This window comes from Panthera pardus, unplaced genomic scaffold (genome assembly GCF_024362965.1).
Source record: "Panthera pardus isolate Hobbes unplaced genomic scaffold, ASM2436296v1 HiC_scaffold_16, whole genome shotgun sequence".
Lineage (NCBI taxonomy): Eukaryota > Metazoa > Chordata > Mammalia > Carnivora > Felidae > Panthera > Panthera pardus.
The window spans coordinates 12,409,636-12,429,254 of NW_026526721.1; the positions used below are offsets into that span (position 1 = coordinate 12,409,636).

General features: G+C 39.9%; 1 protein-coding gene across 12 annotated transcripts in view; it reads left to right on the forward strand.

The window, feature by feature from the left end:
• SYNJ1 (synaptojanin 1) overlaps positions 1-19,619 on the forward strand; it is a 91,138-nt gene that overhangs the window by 17,064 nt on the left and 54,455 nt on the right. For all 12 annotated transcript variants that reach the window (XM_019420210.2, XM_053903128.1, XM_053903129.1 and 9 more), the window contains exons 3-6: positions 7,090-7,176; positions 8,763-9,030; positions 12,537-12,762; positions 13,860-13,943. In XM_019420210.2, the coding sequence (XP_019275755.2) occupies positions 7,090-7,176; positions 8,763-9,030; positions 12,537-12,762; positions 13,860-13,943 (665 nt within the window). The remainder of the gene's footprint in view (positions 1-7,089; positions 7,177-8,762; positions 9,031-12,536; positions 12,763-13,859; positions 13,944-19,619) is intronic.

Below are 19,619 nucleotides of genomic sequence, written 5' to 3' on the forward strand. Positions count from 1 at the left end.
TCTCTATATTTCATGGGGTTTCATAAAATGAGGGAAAATTTTCCCTGTTAAAAAGTGTATGGTCAGGGGATAACATGGTGCTATAAGAGTTTATCTTAGTGCTGTGTGGAGAGAAAAGCCTCTTAATTTAGGAATATGCATGTGTATTTTATAAGTTTATTTTTAATGGTTGCATTTATTTTTTTTAATCTTGAAACAATGTCAGAAACACAGAAAAGCTGAAGTTCAGTGTAAAGAACTTTCTCTTAATTATCGAGAATAAGCTGTTGACATGACATCCCATCACCCACAAATACCATTACTTATTTCCTAGAATAGCTAAGACTTGCTCCTTCGTAACTACGCTATAACAAAAAAAAAGTTAACCTCGTCCTTCTTTCTAATTCTCAGACTCCATTCAAGTTCACCAGTTGTCCCAACAACGACTCTTAGAGCAAAAGGATCCAGTTCAGATCTGTCATTTTATTGGTTGTCATGCCTCTTCAGTCTCTGTAAATCTGGGAAAGTTCCTCAGTCTTTGATGTGTAGGACCTTAAAACTTCTGAAGACGAAGGCCGGCTGTTGTGCGGACTGGGCCTCACTTTGGGTTTGTCTGATGGTTCCTCTCGCTCAGATTCAGGTCATGTATCTTGGCAGGAATATTACGCATGTGCTGCTGTGTTCTTTTCACCGTACCCTGTCAAGGTGCACACAGTTTTGACTTGTCCCAGTACTGCTGGTGAGCACGCTGCTTATTTGTTTAAGGTGCTCTCTGGCAGACTCCTTTTTCTTGTATAACAAGCGTGCTTTGTGAGTATGTAAACATCACGCCATTACTCATCACACTTTAACTTTCATCTGTTACTCTTGTCATTTGTTTCAATGCTCAAATTGTTCCAGATTTCTCTAGTCGAGGTCCCTTCGAGCTGGCTTTGCATTTTTGTGCCATGTCTCCATTAGTCTTTGAGTGCTCCCTTTCTGCACAGGATATGTTCCAGGCTCATCTTGTCCCTGCCCTTGCCCTGGAATCAGCCATTTCTCTAAGGAGTCCTTACAGTGGAAAATGGTATTAGAAAGCAGGATCTCGGTGCTAGGTATGGCCATTGCTGTTGGGGTACTGCTGATCTCAGGCCCTGTTTGGATGGAGCTAAGGAGAATATGCAGTTAACTATGTGTGGGTATTGATGGTTGTATAACACCCATTTATATCCATGTCTGTCTGTCTAGAAAACTATGAGTTCACAGTGGTAACTTCAATTTCAGTCAGCGCCGCCGTGCCCGTTCTGGTTTTCTGTCTTCCCATATTGGCACTCTCGTTCTCTGACAGTGAGGACCTTGGCTCCCATTATCCTGACCATCAGCCACTGTCCTGTTGCCGCTGCAGCCTCCGCCACCACGCGGGTGGCCTCCTCAGCCCACAGGGGCTCCAACACCCTGCCCCTGGGTTCCCTCAGGGCACCCTGCCCTCCCCACCCTGCTCAAGCTCATCCTACCGTACCAGGCCACTCCCAACACCTCTGGGTGGACACCACCCTCCTCGCCCCACCCAGACTTATCTTATCACAGGCTGTCCTTCCCCTCAAGTGGATGCCCTCTCTCCCTGCCTCTGGCTTCATATCCATGCACAGCGCCTTGTTCATAGTCAGCCTGGGCTCTGACAGCCTACAAAAGACCTCCTTCAATTCTGCCCCAGTCCTCGAAGTATATATGGAAGAAGAGGAAAACATCTACAGTACCTTACATAAAAAATGTTTAGGAAGAAAACACTGTTTTCTCTTAGCAAATTGGAAATGTCTGGAGTTAAAAACACATATGACTTTAAAATTTCATCCACAGATTCATTGAGCATAAAATCTTTGAACTCCTGAGTGCCAGGCACTGAGCTAGGCTGCTGGGGTTTAGTGTAGTGAACTGAACCAAATCCCTCCCCTCATGAAGCTGCGTTCTGTGACTCTGGCTATTTAAGCTTAGACAAGTTAGTAACAAATTGATAACCTCTCTAAGCCTGTTTCCTCATATGTCAAATGGAAATAGTAGTAATTTTGCTCACGGGGCGTTGTGAAAATTGAATAATGCATGCAAAATACCTCTCCCAGTGTTAGATGTCATAGTCATGACAAACAGTATACAGATACCTCGGCTGAAACATCATTCATCACTCTAAAAATTATTTTAAAATTTCATTTAACATTGAGGAGAAAGCAAGAAATTCCTGGGCAGGAAAGTGATATCTACTCTTTCAATTAGCTTTCCTTTCCTTTAGCATACTTTTATTTAATAGGCACTTTAGACTAAATTGTATGCGCGTGTGTGTGTGTGTGTGTGTGTGTGTGTGTGTGTCTGTCCTGTTTCCTGAGTCTTAGAATATAATATAAAAGTGTAAATAAGCAGCGTGACGTTTGTTGGAATGTTTGAATGAGATGACAGTTGACAGTTTAATAGTTGGGTCTTCATGGAGCCTGAGCGACATGATATATTCATGTATTTGGAGTATAGTTCATGATAAGATAATTATTCTGCATTATTAGAAGAGGGAACATTTTTTTAAGTTCATTTATTTTTTGAGAGAGAGAGAAAGAGTGCACATGCATGTGGGGGAGGAGCAGGAAGAGAGGGAGAGAGAGAGAGAAAATCTCAAGCAGGCTCTGCACTGTCAGTGTGGAGCCCAGTGCAGGGCTCGAACCCACAAACTGCAAGATCGTGACCTGAGCCAAAGTCAGATGCTTAACCGACTGAGCCACTCATCCCTAGAAGGGAAACATTTTGTTGCATGAGAATGTAGTACATTATAAAATGACTTTTTTTGTTTGTTTTTAAGGGAAGGCAAGGACTTAATGTTAAAAATACATTTTCTTTTCTTTTTTTTCCCTGCCGAGTTTTTTAAAAATTTAAATCCAAGTTAGTTAACATATAGTGTAATAATGATTTAAGGAATAGACTTCAGTGATTCATCACTTACATATAATACCCAGTGCTCATCCCAACAAGTGCCCTCCTTAATGCCAATAGCCCATTTAGCCCATCCCCCACCCACCATCCCACCAACAACCCTCAGTTTGTTCTCTGTATTTAAGAATCTCTTACGGTTTGTTTCCCTCTCTGTTTTTATCTTACCTTTGCTTCCCTTCCCCTGTGTTCATCTGTCTTGTTTCTTAAATTCCACATATGAGTGAAATCATGTCTTTCTCTGACTGACTTACTTCGCTTAGCGTAATACCCTTTAGTTCCATATACATTGTTGCAAGTGGTAAGGTTTCATTCTTTTTGACCACTGAGTAATATTCTATTGTATATATGTATATGTGTATATGTATATATGTATACATATACGTATATATGTATATGTACGTATGTATATATGTATATACGTATACACACGTGTATATATATATACACACACACATATATACGTGTGTGTGTGTGTGTGTATATATGTGTGTGTGTGTATATATATATATATATATATATATATATATATATATATATATACATACCACATCTTCTTTATCCATTCATCAGTTGATAGACATTTGGGCTCTTTCCATACTTTGGCTAGTGTTGATAGTAGTAAAGAACCTCCATACTATTTTCTAGAGTGGCTGCACCAGTTTGCGTTCCCACTGGCAGTGCAAAAGGGTTCCTCCTTCTCTGCATTCTCTCTAATGCAGCTGAGTTTTTAATTTCAGCCATTGTGACAGGCGTGAGGTGGTATCTCATTGTGATCTTGATTTGTATTTCCCTGATGATGAGTGATGTTGAGCATCTTTTCAAGTGTTGGTTGGCCATCTGTAAGTCTTCTTTGAAAAAGTGTCTATTCATGTCTCTTGCCCATTTCTTCACTAGATTATTTGTTTTTTGGGTGGTGAGTCTGATAAGTTCTTTATAAGTTTTGAATACTAATCCTTTATCTGATACGTCATTTGCAAATATCTCTTCCCATTCCGTCAGTTGCCTTTTAGTTTTGCTGGTTGTTTCCTTCCCCGTGCAGAAGCTTCTTATCTTGATGAGGTCCCAATAGCTCATTTTTGCTTTTGTTTCCCTTACCTCTGGAGATGTGTTGAGTAAGAAGTTGCTGCAGCCAAGGTCAAAGAGGTTGTTGCTTGCTTTCTCCTTGAGGATTTTGATGGCTTCCTGTCTTTGAGGATTTTGATGGCTTCCTGTCTTAACGTTCCTGTCTTTCATCCATTTTGAGTTTATTTTTGTGTATGGTGTAAGAAAGTGGTCCAGGTTCTTTCTTCTGCATGTCGCTGTCCAGTTTTTCCAACACCATTTGCTGAAGAGACTTGTGTTTTTTCCCACTGGATATTCTTACCTGCTTTGCCAAAGATTAGTTGGCCATATGTTTGTGAGTCCATTTCTGGGTTCTCTATTCTGTTCCATTGACCTATGTGTCCGTTTTTGTGCCACTACCATACTATCTTGATGATTTATAGCTGTCTTTCTAATCTTTCTGGTTGCTGGTGTTTGAACCCAAATGGTGATTGCTGCTGAGACTGATACGTCTAGTAATATCTGTATTACTATATTAGTGATGGTATTTAAGTATGTAGAACATTAACCTCTAAATCTCTAATATTTGTCCAGGAAGCCATGCCTTCTGTCATCAGAGATATAACAAGCCTCTCCAACGTTTGCTTTAATGTACACGTGGTGCTCTTAATGAGACACTATTGAGGGGCAGGCAATCTTGATTTACTTTACAAAATAAAATTAAAATTAATGCTCTGACATTTTGTATTTGTGTGGCTTGTCATTTAATGTTAGGAGTAACTGTTATTTAAACCTGTGGTATAACAGTAAGAAGAAGAACTCTAGGAATGCTGAAATGCAAACCCCTGTAACTACTATTAATGGCTTGGTGAAATTTTACCCACTCCCTAATTTCATACGGGGTACTTTGATAAAGGTAAAGGCCCACACTTAACAATGAGCATATTAGAAAACTGTGACAGGATCAGCTAATTGAGTGATTGAGCAGTTAATTTAGTTTTAGTCTGTGTGGCCAGCTAGCAGAAGACAGCTCATTCAGAGGCAGAAGTGGGTTAACTGGAAGAAGGCCTATGAGTAGATGGTCTGAAAAGAGGTAAAGCGGGCAGGGAAGAGGAGATAGTCTGTAGAGCCCTAGAGGAGAGCTCAGGGCAGAAGAGAAGCTCTTGAATACAAAGCACTAGGAGTATTAGGCAAGGCAGTAGGCTGAGAAGACAGCCCTTTCGTTGGCAGTGAAGGTTGAGGGGAAATGGGAAGGCCATAGGATGTAATAACGTGCTTTTCTAATGTGGAACACATGCTATTGCCAAAATGTTCTATAATTCTACATCGAAGACGAATGAGGAAAGGAAAAAGAGGATAGATAGGGGCAACAGACACAGGTAAATAAGGAGGGAACTGGTCAGCCAAGAGGTGAGTTGAGGGTGTGGGATAGAAAGTAGAAAGGGAGAGCAGTAGAGAAGGAAAGAAATAGAAGAGAAAGGACGGGATAAAAAAGAGAATCGTACCTTTCTAGATTTGTAGACTTTAGAATTATTTGGAATTGTCCATTTGAGATACTAGCTGTGATTTATATTTCTTTGGGGTTTTTTTGGTCAGATTTTTAATAAGTATATTTGCTGAGAACTAGGAAGAGTTTTCCTTTAAAGTTTCATGAATTGTTTTTGTTTTTCAGCAGAGGAACCACAACAGCCTGACCTAGGGATATTATTCTGTGGGTTATATTCATTAGCAAGATAACATTAGTTTTATAGCAGAAGAAATGAATCAAGACAAAGGCCAAACTGAAGATTTCCGTTCCTGTGCTAAACTCTCTCGTCAAGTGTGGCCATTAGCTTTTATCATTTAAACGTTTGTCATCTTCTGTGTTTCAAGCACTAATCTAAATGTCAGAGATAAAAGGAGGCATAGGACATTGTTCCTGCCTTCAAGGATCAGGCTGGTTAATGGGAAAGACAAGTGATGGGTACATATACAGTGTTTTGGCAGCATGAAGAGGGAGCTCTGTGAAAGAACTGTGCCTGTAGAGGTAAAGAGGGGTTTCCAGAAAGTGATCTTGTGCCCCTGTTTGTAAATGTGAAGGTTAGGTGGAGCCTTGCTGGCAGAAGGCTAGATTGCACACGTTTGGGCACTAGGGGACCCTTTAATGTAGTGAGAACATAAAATGCAAGGGCAGGAGGGGAGAGGGGGGTGATGAAAAATGAAGCTGAAAGAGGATATTGAGGCCAGATTCTGTAAGATTGCTGGTGAAGGAGTTGGATGTTTTCCCTTGGGGTGTGATAACACAGGGTAGTGCTGGTGGTACATAGGTGGGCAAACAAATCAGTGAGACGGAGAAGGTGATTCAGAAACAACCTCCAGAACATATCACTACTGTTAAAGGTAGTCCTTTAGGTCATCGGGAGAGACCTCAGTGGTGCTGGAACAAGTTGTTGACTCTTTGAGAAGGACAGTTCAGTTACGTGTTTGAGAAAATAATTTATGCGAGCATTTATGTTAAGAATCTCAGATTTAAGGGGCACCTGGTGGCTCAGTCAGTTAAGAGTCCAACTGTTGATTTCGGCTCAGGTCATGATCTCCTGGTTTGTGAGTTGGATTCCCGAGTCAGGCTCCGCGCACTGACTGACAGCACTGAGCCTGCTTGGGATTTCTCTCCCTCTCTCTCTGCCCCTCCCCCACTTGTGCTTGCCGTGTGTGTGTGTGTGTGTGTGTGTGTGTGTGTGTGTGTGTGTGTGTCAAAATAAATAGACTTAGAAAAAATATTTAAAAAAATAAAGAATACCAGATTTAAAAAAAAAGAATATCAGGGGCACCTGGGTGGCTCAGTTGGTTAGGCGACCGACCTTGGCTCAGGTCATGATCTCACAGTTCGTGAGTTCAAGCCCTGCGTCAGTCTCTGGGCTAACAGCTCAGAGCCTGGAGCCTCCTTCAGATTCTGTGTCTACCCCTCTCTCTACCCCTCCCCTGCTCACGCTCTGTATCTCTCTGTCTCTCAATAATAAATGAATGTTAAAAAAATTTTTTTAAAAATAGAATATCAGATTTAGAGAAACTCTGGCTTCATAGCAAAATAGAATCTGATGTTTCAGGCCATTTTTCTTACCCTGAAACTTTTTTTTGTAGCATCTGCAGAAAAAGAGGCAATCAAGGGTACATACTCCAAAGTGCTTGATGCTTATGGACTCTTAGGTGTTTTACGATTAAATCTTGGTAAGTTTATTTCTCAATGTAATTAATCTTTTTCATTTCTTTGTTTTAATTGTAAGGATTTGAGGGAGACTGTTTATCATTTCAGACTCCATATGTGAGCTGAAAGTGTGGTAACATCTTTTAAATCCTAATTATGCTAATCTTGGGGAAATGTTTGTTGACTGAAAAGGTATGCTACATACTCAAGCTCTCGTGATTTTAAGTTCCAGAGACATTATTCTGTGTGAACACTTGAAGGATTGGTATCAGTGGTCAAAAGAGAAAATCAGGGCATCGCCCTTTCTCTTTGTTTCAGTGCTTTCGGAAACGATGTTTTAGTGAGAACTGCACTGATTACTCTGGTTTATACTGGAAAGGACATCTGCTTTGTAGTTAAAAGGTCTCAGCTTGAATCTGTCTCTGCCACTTAACGTCACCGTGGGCTGCAGAGTAACCTTTGGGATTACCCGTTTGTCTGTAACCGTATGGCTGGAAGTGTGGCCCAAGACCCGGTGCCAGTCCGTGAGCCATTTCGCTATTGGTCTGTGATGAGATAAGGAAGCTTGTGACATCATGCAGATCAACACATGGCTTCCTTCGTTGATAAAGTCCTACTATGAGAAAAAAGGTCCGCTAAACTAAACAGTGGCTTTGGCGAGGTAATTGATTTTCATTTCACAAGCGTCTTCTCTCACCGTGACAGGTTATGGGCCATACTCTGAAGCGTACCGGGCTATAAAGTGGAGGTTTGTCACTTGTTACGCATCTATCGCACGTAAAGCCCTGTGCCAGGTGCTTAACTAATACTGTCTTAGGTACTCCTCACAGTCCAGTGAGACTCATTTTAGTGCTGGTTTATCAGGGAGCAGATCTCAGGTTGGGTTTTGTTCACACCCTGAAGTTGGGTTGGATTATAAGTAGTGGAGCCAGGATTCAGGGCCCCCTCTGCCTCGTCACAGCCCACGCTCAAGGTACACCACTGCTGAATTTCGCCTTCACGCTCATCTCAAAGGATTTTGTCAAAATTAGCGAAAAGGCTCTATGAAAGTTTTTGTAAACCAAATTGCTTTATAAACTGTTACCAGGGGCTTTCTGCCCACATACCAGCGGCAGCAGTCCCGTTTATATAGCTTTTTTTTTTTTCCAGCTGTGCTATTTATTTACAAAGACCTCTCACATTTATATTCTTATCTGGATTTCCTCACAGTCATAAAGGAAAGATGGGGAGCATAACACATATATTGTTTTATTTGACAAATTTTGTATATCCTCAGATTGAGTAGAGGAACATTTCATGAATGCGAGATTATTCTGTTAATGTTTAAATACACATTTAAATGTACAAAATATAAATACAAAAATATAAATATAAATTTATATATGTTTAAATATAATAGCTTCATTATATTAAATGTGCTCAAGCAAGGATTTTTTTTTTCAAGTCTTGCCAAAATGCAGTTGTAAACATAAACATGTCCGTGTCAATTTAAAATAACCGTGCTGTTGGATTTAAAAAGTTAGAAACATGACAAGAAAGTTGGAAGACACTTTGAATAGCTTGAGAAATACTGAGACTTTTCATCCAACTAATTCTTTGGTTTTTGCAGGTGATACTATGTTACATTATCTGGTCCTAGTCACTGGATGTATGTCTGTTGGAAAAATTCAAGAATCGGAGGTTTTCCGAGTTACTTCCACCGAATTTATATCACTACGAATTGATTCTTCAGATGAGGATCGCATTTCAGAAGTGCGAAAAGTTTTGAATTCGGGAAACTTTTATTTTGCGTGGTCTGCATCTGGAGTCAGTTTAGATCTGAGTCTTAACGCACATCGTAGCATGCAAGAACACACAACCGATAATAGATTTTTCTGGTGAGTTTGTGTTACGTTTTTCCCCTTTGTAATCACGCGCCTGCTGTGCAGGAGTTTGGTGGTTTGGGTTATAGTGTGTTCAGCAGTAATTTCCAGAGATAGCAGGGATGGGCATTGCTGATGGGGCACACCACTCTTTCCTGCTCCAGAATTCTCAGCCGAGCAGCACAGGCATCCAGTGTCAGTTTATCGAAGCTCTCATGTGACACGAGACCCATTTGCTCTCCCTGATCCAGACTGACCTTTCATTTCCAAAATATATTCAAGATGTTTATTTTAAGATTAAGAATGAATTAGTTGTAGTAGAAGTGTGTTGCTAATACTTAACCGCTGTTAGTTTTGAGATCTTTCCTCCTGCAGTACTGTTTTCCTAAGACAGCATCACATTATTTTTAATTGAAAGATTATAGGTAGATAATCTTGGTTCAAGAGCAAGCGACTATGAAGAAGTGGTATACTAGGATAACACTGAGTACTATAATAAAATAAGACTTGAGTAGGTAACTATTTCATGTTTATGCATTAATGTGCTTTGTTCGAAGTGTGCACAAAGGGGGTGAGCACACGTGACTATAATTAGTACTGCTTTATTGGAGGAGGCCACCTTTCTAGTGTAGAGGTTCCCTTGTCCACAGCCAGCATGGATGTTGACTTTTTTCCTTAACATCATGTACCAATTATATTTCATTATGTATACAAATGTTATAAGGCCAAAGTCTATGACTCTGTGCTCTTGGGTCTCCCTTGGTAGTTCAGATTCAAGGTGTTCCTCCTGTATATTTTCCCTCCCCCCCCCCCCATTTCCACCATTTACCTGTATGGTCCTTGAGTAGCATGTCCAAGTCTGACCCATCTGCCCTGGCTGGCAGAAGGCTCAAAGCCAACAACAACCTTAGGATAGGAAACTACCTTTAGAACAAATTTTGTAGCTAACGTGGAAGTTTTTTGGCCCAGCATAGTAGCGTGGAGGAGAAGCAGGGCAGAATGAAAAAAGACTCTAGTGCACTGTAGTCAGAGACTTGGAGCCTCACAGAGGAGGAGATGATGGAGGGGTGGGGAAAGAAGGGTTAATAGGGCAGATGAGTGGCATAGAGTCCATATCAGCCCTATACTTTTTCTGATGGAAGAGACATTGAAGTTCCTAACGATGATAGCAGCTGGGCTGGGCAGCTGTCCTTACTTTTTTACCCCCCACCCTGCTCATTCTTAACACCAAAATCCTTAGATTAAGAGATAAATTTTTCCTGCTATAATTAGAAGTTTAAGCAGGTGCAGATGTATTGGTTCAATGATCAGCAATTAAGCACATTTGCTAAGTTTAGCCAGTGGGAATAATTTATTTACCATTTCGTTCAATTAAGGTTGAAGGTGGGGACAAGTTTAGATAACAGATTGAGGGAGTTTGTCTAGTGGAAGTCAGGTTGAACAAAGGGGAGACTAAAACACCAAAGATGAGTTTTGGTCACTTAACACTTTCTACATTTTGCTAAGGACTGGGATTCTTTTTTTTTTTTTATCGTTTATTATTTTTGAGAGTGTGTGTGTCTGAGAGCAAGCAGGAAAGGGGCAGAGAGAGAGGGAGACACAGAATCAGAAGCAGGCTGCAGGCTCTGAGTGCTCAGAACAGAGCCCAACGCGGGGCTCGAACTCACAGACTGCGAGATCATGACCTGAGCTGTAGTCGGCTGCCCAACCGAGCCACCCAGGCGCCCCAGGACTGGGATTCTTGAGCTTCCCTTCAAACAGAAATATGAAAGTTTTATGCATTTATTATGCATACTCTTGTAGCTTAGTAGAAATATTTTCCAGGATACAGCCAAGTAAGTTTTTGTTGTCAGAGTCACAAATGCCTATTATAAAAACCCAAGTTGTTTTACTCCATTGGAGATTTGAAGCCAATGCCAGTTGAGAGTTGTTTATAAATTTAAATAGAATTAAAGCAGCAACACGTTGGCAACAAAGGAAAATGAAAACTGATGGCAGACAGAGAAACTCTTATCTGAACAAACGCACAGGCTCCCGCTTCCATTTAAATGGGGACAAGTAAGTTTTGTATACCTCTGCCATGACATGGGACTCGCTATGGCATCTGGACATACTGGGTCACGGTCAGTTTGAATTTTGCCTCAGATGAGCGTAGGCAATGGTGAAAGTTTGGAAGCTTAAGTCGTATTTTTAAAATACGTAATGGCTGCTGGATTCGGTGTTAGTCCAACAGTGATCTCACCACTCATTCACATTCCAGTACTTTCTTGAATGGACGGTTTACCAGAACTGCACGTGACCACCACAGCCACACCCTGGGGGGGAAGAGGGCTGGGCTACTGCTGGTCCAGTAGTATTGCTGTGTATTTATGATTCAGGCAGCAAGATACTGCAGAGCACTAAAGAAGAAAAATCTCTACTTAAAACAGAAGAGTTTTAAAACTCAGAGAACCAGACTTCAATATTTTTTTAAATGTAATCTTAAAATTTTATTTACTTTTTAAAATTTTTTTTATTTTAGAGAGAGATCACTCTCTATAAATATGCGGGGGAGAGGGGCAGAGGAAGAGGGAGAAAGGAAATAGACAACCTCCAGCAGGCTCCATGCTCAGCACAGAGCCTGACCTGGGGCTCGATCCCATGACCCTGGGTTCATGACCCGAGCCAAAGTCAAGAGTCAGACATTCAACCGACTGGGCCACCCAGGCGCCCTGAACCAGGCTTCAGTATTAGAGAAAATTCACTTTTGTAAGACACCTTGTTATCTGAAAAGACCCAAGTTTTTCTGCACAACATTATACTTTCCTTGGTCAGAGGTTGGTTGGGAGATTCCGTATGCATTCTTTGGAGGAGTAAGGCTCCAGTAGAGAACCCAGATGAGGCAGTCTGTGGGATGAGAAGGTGGCCAGCCGGGCAGGATTGCAGCCCGTATCCCTGATTTAGCCATAGCGACTCTGCTTTGCTATGTTTCCTAATCATTTGGCTTCTGTGTACGAACACAGCATAAAACTTTTTGCCCTGAAAAAAATTGAAAACCAGGCCCCCTCTGTTCCATAGAATGCTAAACTCCTTGGAGTAATGGAAAACTCTAGACATGTATTAATATGGTAGCTACTAGTTCAGTTGGCTATTTAAATTAAAATTAATTAAAATAGAGCCTTATTAAAGTTGAGCCTTAAGAGTAAAGCTTTATAAAGTGGGATGGGGATATGCGTATGAAATCCTTTTTTTGGAAAAGTCAGGTTATATATACATTATATAAAAAGACAACAGAATAGGACACAGCTACTAAAAACATAAAAGATCTGCTTCTTTTCTACGGACCATAGATCACATGCCAGAGGATCGCATTTTATTGCCTCATCTGATTCCTGGCATGGTAAATGTAAATGAACTGGTTTATTTGTAGGGCCTTTTAATTGAATAGCATTAAATTAATGCTTCAGGAGCACTGCTTTATTAAAGCTTATACAGTGTTAGCTGGCACTCAGTGAGCTAATGAGTTCTTCCTTTCCTGTTAGGAATCAGTCTTTGCACTTGCACCTCAAGCACTACGGCGTGAATTGTGATGACTGGCTATTACGCCTCATGTGTGGGGGAGTAGAAATCAGAACAATCTATGCTGCTCATAAGCAGGCCAAGGCTTGCCTCATTTCCAGACTCAGCTGTGAACGAGCTGGGACCAGGTTTAATGTCCGGGGAACAAATGATGACGGCCACGTTGCTAATTTTGTAGAAACAGAACAGGTACGTAGTGTTTTATATTGCTTCGTGCATGTGTTAGGTGCGAGGGCCAGAAACTAATAGAACCACAGTTTTTGATCTGATTCAGAACTCATTTTCACGTCTGTAATGCCATTTCGGGGTGGTTCTTGGCTCCCTTCTGGCCTGAAAAAAGGCTTCCCTGAAACAGACTTATTTATAAACAGACTTAGGTGTGGCTCTTCAAATGAGTAACAAGGGGTTTACTAACTAGCATGACGTGGTCAGTGCGGTACAGTTTGGTATTGAATTTTAAAAATCCTCAATGATAGAGCTAGACAACTTAATAGAGTGGCTTGTGTGTGTGTATGAAATGAAATCAAACCCAGCTCTTTTAAAGGTAGATATGGATATCATCTAAAATGAAAACTTATGACATTTTCAGCTAGAAAGACAAATACCATATGATTTCACTCATGTGGAATTTAAACAAAACGAACAAAGAAAAAAAGAAACACACCAAAAAAAGACCCTTAAAGACAGAGAACAAACTGGTGGTTGCCAGTGGGGAGGTGAAGGAAGGAGTGGATGAAATAGATAAATGAGGTTAAGGGCTTATGTTGAGGAGCACTGAGAAATCATCATTGAATCACTATATTGTATGCCTGAAACTAATATGACACTGTGTGCTAACTATACTTGAATTTAAAACAACTTAAAAAAGAATCATGACACTTTTGGCTCAAAACTGTATAATTGTAAATTCAGGCCACACCCCCCAGCCCAACTCAGTTCTTCAAATTAGTTTTTGAAAAATACTGAAAACTAAAGAAAAAAAATTAATTATAAAGGTATGTGTGTAAAATATTGAGATTTAGAAGGAATTCCTTTTTAAGACTTGTGCTTCTTATGCTTATGTTGTGTTTGCTATTTTTTTGGTTAATATGCAGAAAAACTATCGCTCAATAAAAGAAAGCCAAACTTCCTTAGTAGCCTCTCCTGGATATTTTGTTAGGACAGTTGTGCGGGAGAGATTGGTCATAAGATATAACTCGCATGCAACAGTTGGTAGTAAATTTGTGTTTGTAAATGTAGAGGTCATACCTTTGTGGGAATGTTTCATCTGTTATTTTTCTCTGTAGGTTGTGTACTTAGATGACTCTGTTTCTTCTTTCATCCAAATCCGGGGGTCTGTTCCATTGTTCTGGGAGCAACCAGGGTTGCAGGTATCTGGTTAACATTGTTTTGTTCTTTTCTTTTGAATATTTTCCATATTTTCTAAGCTCTCAGGATAGTCCGTTAGTTCCTTGGATAGTCGTGTTATTCAGTCTAGTAATATTAGCTAGATTCACAAATTAGGGTCTAAATGCACGAGTTCCTGGAATTGTCTTAGATGCTTTTCCTTTAATGTTCTTTCAAATGTCTGTAGAAATTCAACTGCTGTATTTAATATTAAAATTTTAATGTTTCCATAACACACTGATATTCATGGTGTTTCATATTTACTATCTCAGTGTCTTTAATATATAGCAGTTTAGTCTCTTTAGGTAGAAGAATGTAGCAGTTAAAAAAAAGCTTCTGAAACCAGACTTCTCAATTTGCATCCTTACTCTGCCACTACTAGCTGTGTGATCTTGGACAAGTGGTTTAACTCCTCTGTGTCTCAGTTTGCTTATCTATAAAATGGGAATAATAATAGTAGTAGTTCCTATTCATAGGGTTGTAAGGATACAATGAAAAGTACTAAGGCAATGCCTAGCACCCACGGGCAGCACTGTGTAAGGGTTAGCCATTGTTATCAATAATACATCCGCTACTGGAATTTTACTTTGTAATTTATAGGGACCTGTCATCTTTAATACGTTTAATACGTTTAATACGTTTGCTTTCTGATTTTTTTAAAACTTTGTTGATACAGGGATGCCTGGGTTTAAGCATCTGACTTTCGCTCAGGTCATGATCTCATGGTTCCTGGGTTCAAGGCTCAGTCAGTTAAGCATCTGTCTTCAGCTTGGGTCACGATCTCACGGTTCATGGGTTCGAGCCTCACATCTGGCTCTGCACTGACTATGTGGGGCCTGCTTCAGATTCTCTGTCTCCCTCTCTCTCTGCCCCTCCCCCCACTCAAAAATAAATAAACATTAAAAAAATTTAAAAAATAAACTTTGTTGATATAAATATCTAATACTTAAAATATAAGATTCTTTCATGTAAGTTCATAATTTTAGATTACCCATAATAATGTGATTTTGCATTTTATTTTTATTCAGAAATCTTTAGTCCTTAAAATATAACTTATTTTCACTTTAGGCTTCTAGTATGTAATATCTACTAAGTTAAAAAACAGTTTTTTAAATTTTTTTTTTTTTTTTAGAGAAAGACAGAGACAGAGTGTGAGCAGGGGAGGGCAGAGAGAGAGAGGGAGACAGAATCCGAAGCAGGCTCCAGGCTCTGAGCTGTTAGCACAGAGCCCAACACAGGGCCAGGCCGGAACTCACAAACCATGAGATCATGACCTGATTTGAGGTCGGCTGCTTAACTGACTGAGCCACCCAGGCGCCCCTTTAGCCTATAGTATTTAGGAAATGGACAGAAAAAAAATCTTGCCTCCTTTTAGTTCACAGCTGGATCTCTTACATTTTAGGCTGGCTGTGGTAGAGAAAGATTGCAGACCATTTCAACCTTTGCGGTACCGCACTTTATGTAAGACAGGCCAAGAATTAACAAGGGTTAAAAGCAGTTACAATTCTTGAGTTCTTGTCAAGAATTTTTGCTTCTGCGGGTTTTCTCTTTGGCATGTAGGGGTAACTTAAGTAGATCTGTCTCTCTCCAAGTCTCTTTTGGGAAAGAACACCAACCCTACTCCACTTCTCCTAAGCCTGTGTGATCAGAGAAGGGTGTTTGGAATATTTGCTTGAAGAACATTCTGAAAGCGTTGTTTTGATGCAAGTTGAATGCTTTTGCTTTAGAGATAGGCTACTCTAAGAAATGGTAATAACCTCTGTTATGCTGCTTTCTGTGATATTTTATTAGAAGCTCAGGATTACAGTATTTGATTATTCAATACGGTTGGATCTTGAGTAGTTAACATTGAGGGGTCCTCCTTGGGTGAGGTTACCATCCTCCCTCCTTCTGTGTTCTGTGGCTGGCCCAAACAGTCTGTCTGGCCAATGTCCTATTGTTTATGGGCTGAAAACTACAGATTTTTAAATCATGCATTTCTTGATAGTAATTTTTAAGACATGGAGATAGTCCAACAGCTTTGCTAAATTGTCACGGAGCTGGCCTATTGTTGTCTTGGGTGAGGATCGACTAAGTGGTTCTCAATTATTTAGCTTAGTAGTTTTTAAAATCAGCCTTTCTTTGAACAGAAATGGATTAGTTTCATAAGTATCCTTTACAGAAAAACATTTTCCCTATCATTCTAAGAGTAGGTAATATAGGAATGAAAATATTGAATCGATTAAAAAAAACTGAAAAATAGATATTTATTTTTAAAAATAAAAATATGAAGTCCCCAAATTTATTTTCCTTTAGAAGACAAACAAGGACTTTTGACAGAGTAGTTGGAAGTGCTTATTAGGTATCCTGTGTATTCTCAGGACTGGAATTAATTTTAAACTTGTTTTTTTTTTTAAAGTTCATTGAGAGAGAGAGAGAGAGAGAGAGGGTGCATGCACACGCTCAAGTGGTAGAGGGGTAGAGGGAGGGGGGTGAGAGAATCCCAGGCAGGCTCCACGCTGTCAGCACAGAGCCCAGCACAAGGCTCGATCTCAGGAACTGTGAGATCATGACCTGAGCCAAAATCAAGAGTTGGAGACTTAACTGACTGAGCCCCCAGGCACCCAGGATTGGAATTAATTTTAGGGTTCCTTGATGTTAGTGTTGCCTCGTGAGATGTCTCACTTCAGAAGGCCTGGACAGAGAGGATGCCTAGGCACTTGTCCCTTGGCTTGTCTCTTATCCTCCACAGTTAATTCCTCTGAGGTTTTTTTTAATTATAAGATTTTAAGGAATCATCTGAGGTTATTTTAAAATACAGATTCATGGCCTCAACTTCACATCAGCTGAAATAGAATCTCTTGGAATGGGGCCAGAAATCTGTATTTGTAACCAAGTTCCTTACCATTGAAATTTGAGAATTTCTGTGGACCTGATCCTATTCTATTGACCTTGAGGCATCTTCAACCCCATGTGCTCCAACAGCCAGTCCTGAACCAGCGAAGGTAACCCTTCACACTTAGCCCCAGCATTCACCTAGGTACTGGGGCTCTCCCTTTCTTTCTGTTTCCACTCTTACCATCCATCCCAGTTAGGGTCCTCTGGATTTCTTCCCGCCTGGAAGATTCTCACAGCTTTCTAACTGGTAGTTTTTCCCACTTTTGATACATTCTACTCATCAGATCTACCAGACACCCTTTTCTTCAGGATCTGCCTTCCTCTGCCTGTCCAACTTCGTGCCTTGCTGTTTTCTAACACGTATCCTCTGCCCCCCAAATTAAGGTGTTTCCTTCAGTATGGCCAACTCAGATCTCATTGAGTGGATTCAGTTACTCCTCCACACTGATCTGTTCCTTAAATACTTAAGTGCCTCCAATGTATATTATTTTATACTGGGCATACACTGTCGTGTACTGTGAGAGATTCGAAGATTATATTGGTGCTTCAGAGAGAGCTTACAATCTGGGGAGTCAGGCCTTTTGTGGAAAAGGCAAATGTCAATACGAATCAGTTTGAGGAATTAGAAGAGTTGCCATAATGTGCTACATGGGTAAGAATGATATGTTAAGGGGTGGCAGCTCATTCATTTTACTTATGACTTCCTTTCTCTGAAGTTATTTCACATATACACTTCATACTGTTACTCTGACATTATGTTGTAGCTCACCTTGGTCTTAGAAGATGGCAAGCATCATCAGATCTATGTCGGGTAGCGTTGCACACGCAATTCTTGGTTGAATTGAAGTCTTAGAAATATGTGAACATGAAGCAATAATATTGATGGAAAATGATGCTCCGTACCACCTGGTTAAATGGTTGTTAAAAATGATCTCTGGTACAACTTTTTATAAATTTATGATTGTTTAAATCCTTAAAACTTTCTAGAGTACTACTTTCATGACACTTGATGTAAGAGCTCCTTGACTATAGAATTTTTTTAGGCAGTTGTCTTAAAGCCTAACTGAGTAATAAAACCAGTCAAGTTGACCCAGCATATTACCCTAAGAGTTATGATATATAACTGGTTATATATATATAATATGTGTTGAAGAGCAGGGCAGTGGGGGAAAAAGCACAGCCATTGCTTGAAAAACAGAACTTCCATTCTTTTTTTTTTTTTTTTTTTTTACCTTCTTGACAGTTGGCCATACTGTTCAAGATAAATATTAATCAGTAAGCACAATGCAAAGTCTTGGACTTTTATAGAGGTATAGGCAATTACCTGAGAAAACTCCAAAGAAAAAGTATTGACTTGTGCTGAGTTTTCTTCAGTCTACAATGCTTAATGTCTTGTGGTACACAAAATTTTTAAATTTTGTAAAGACTATTAAGCACTATAAAGTGAAATTGAATATAGATGTGACATTAGGCTAATCACTTTCTTATTGAAAGGAAGAAACATTAAAGAGAGAATACTGATTATCAGGAGAGTTATTGGACTGTCTCACTTATCAGGACAGAAGCATGTTTAATGAATCATAATACTGTTAATTTTCGAATTGGATGAGCATGTTAGAGCTTATTTTCTGATTTTATGTGTCAAACTGTATGACTAATTTGGTAGCCCTCTTCTCAGGCCCGCCTTAAAGTCACTGTGTTCAGATCAGGCAGAATGAATTCTGGGGAAACTTTGATCCCAAGACCTCGGGGGGAAATGTTGCAAAGTGAAGTTCAGGGAAATAATCTGGTATCACCGTTATATTTCTTCTTGGCATTTCTTTCTTTCTTTCTTTCTTTCTTTCTTTCTTTCTTTCTTTCTTTCTTTCTTTCTTTCCTCCTTCCTTCCTTCCTTCCTTCCTTCCTTCCTTCCTTCCTTCCTTCCTTTTTCTTTCTTTCTTTCTTTCTTTCTTTCTTTCTTTCTTTCTTTCTTTCTTTTTCTTTTTTTCAAAATATTTATTTTGAGAGAGAGAGAAAGAAGGAGAGGGAGCGGCCGAGAGAGAGGTGGGGAGAGAGAATCCCAAGTGGACTCCATGCTGTCAGCACAGAGCCCCAGACGGCTTGCTCTCAGGAACCATGAGATCATGACCTGAGCGGAGATCAAGAGTCCGGCGCTTAACTGGACTGAGCCACCCAGGCGCCCCTCTTATTTCTTTCTTAATTTTGTCTCATCTTTCTGCTACTCTCCTATGTGAGAAAAGAAAAACTGTAACAAAACAGAAAGGTAGATATTTTCCATCTTGTTCAATTCTCTTCACCCATGTTTTCTGATTCGATGTGTGTGACTGTGAGATCGACTTAGAAAGTCTGTTTTCCAGAAACAGTGTTTTGAATTGGTTGGATCTTGGGACGAAGGAGGAGTGAATAGAGCATTTAGTGTAACAAAGAAAAAAATATGTGGACCTCGTACTTGTAGGCAGCTTGGAAGAGTAGGAATCAAGTTCAGGGGACCTAAATCCTCATATGAATCTTTTTTGGAATTAGTTCTGTTGACCTAAAGGGGCAAGTTATTTCACTAGTCTGCATTTCAGTTTTTTTATTGCCCAAGTGGCAGTACTGTGTTCACTTACACAGGACGTGTAGTTTGAGCTTAAAACGAGGTAATGTATATGAAAGACCTCTTAGAAGTATCTTTCATAAGTAAAAATTCCTGTTAGTTGATGAGTTTTCATAATGGTGTCTTATAACTTCTGTCCTTTTTATATGAGGTCATGTTTTTAAAAATAAAGGGAAAGGAAACCCAT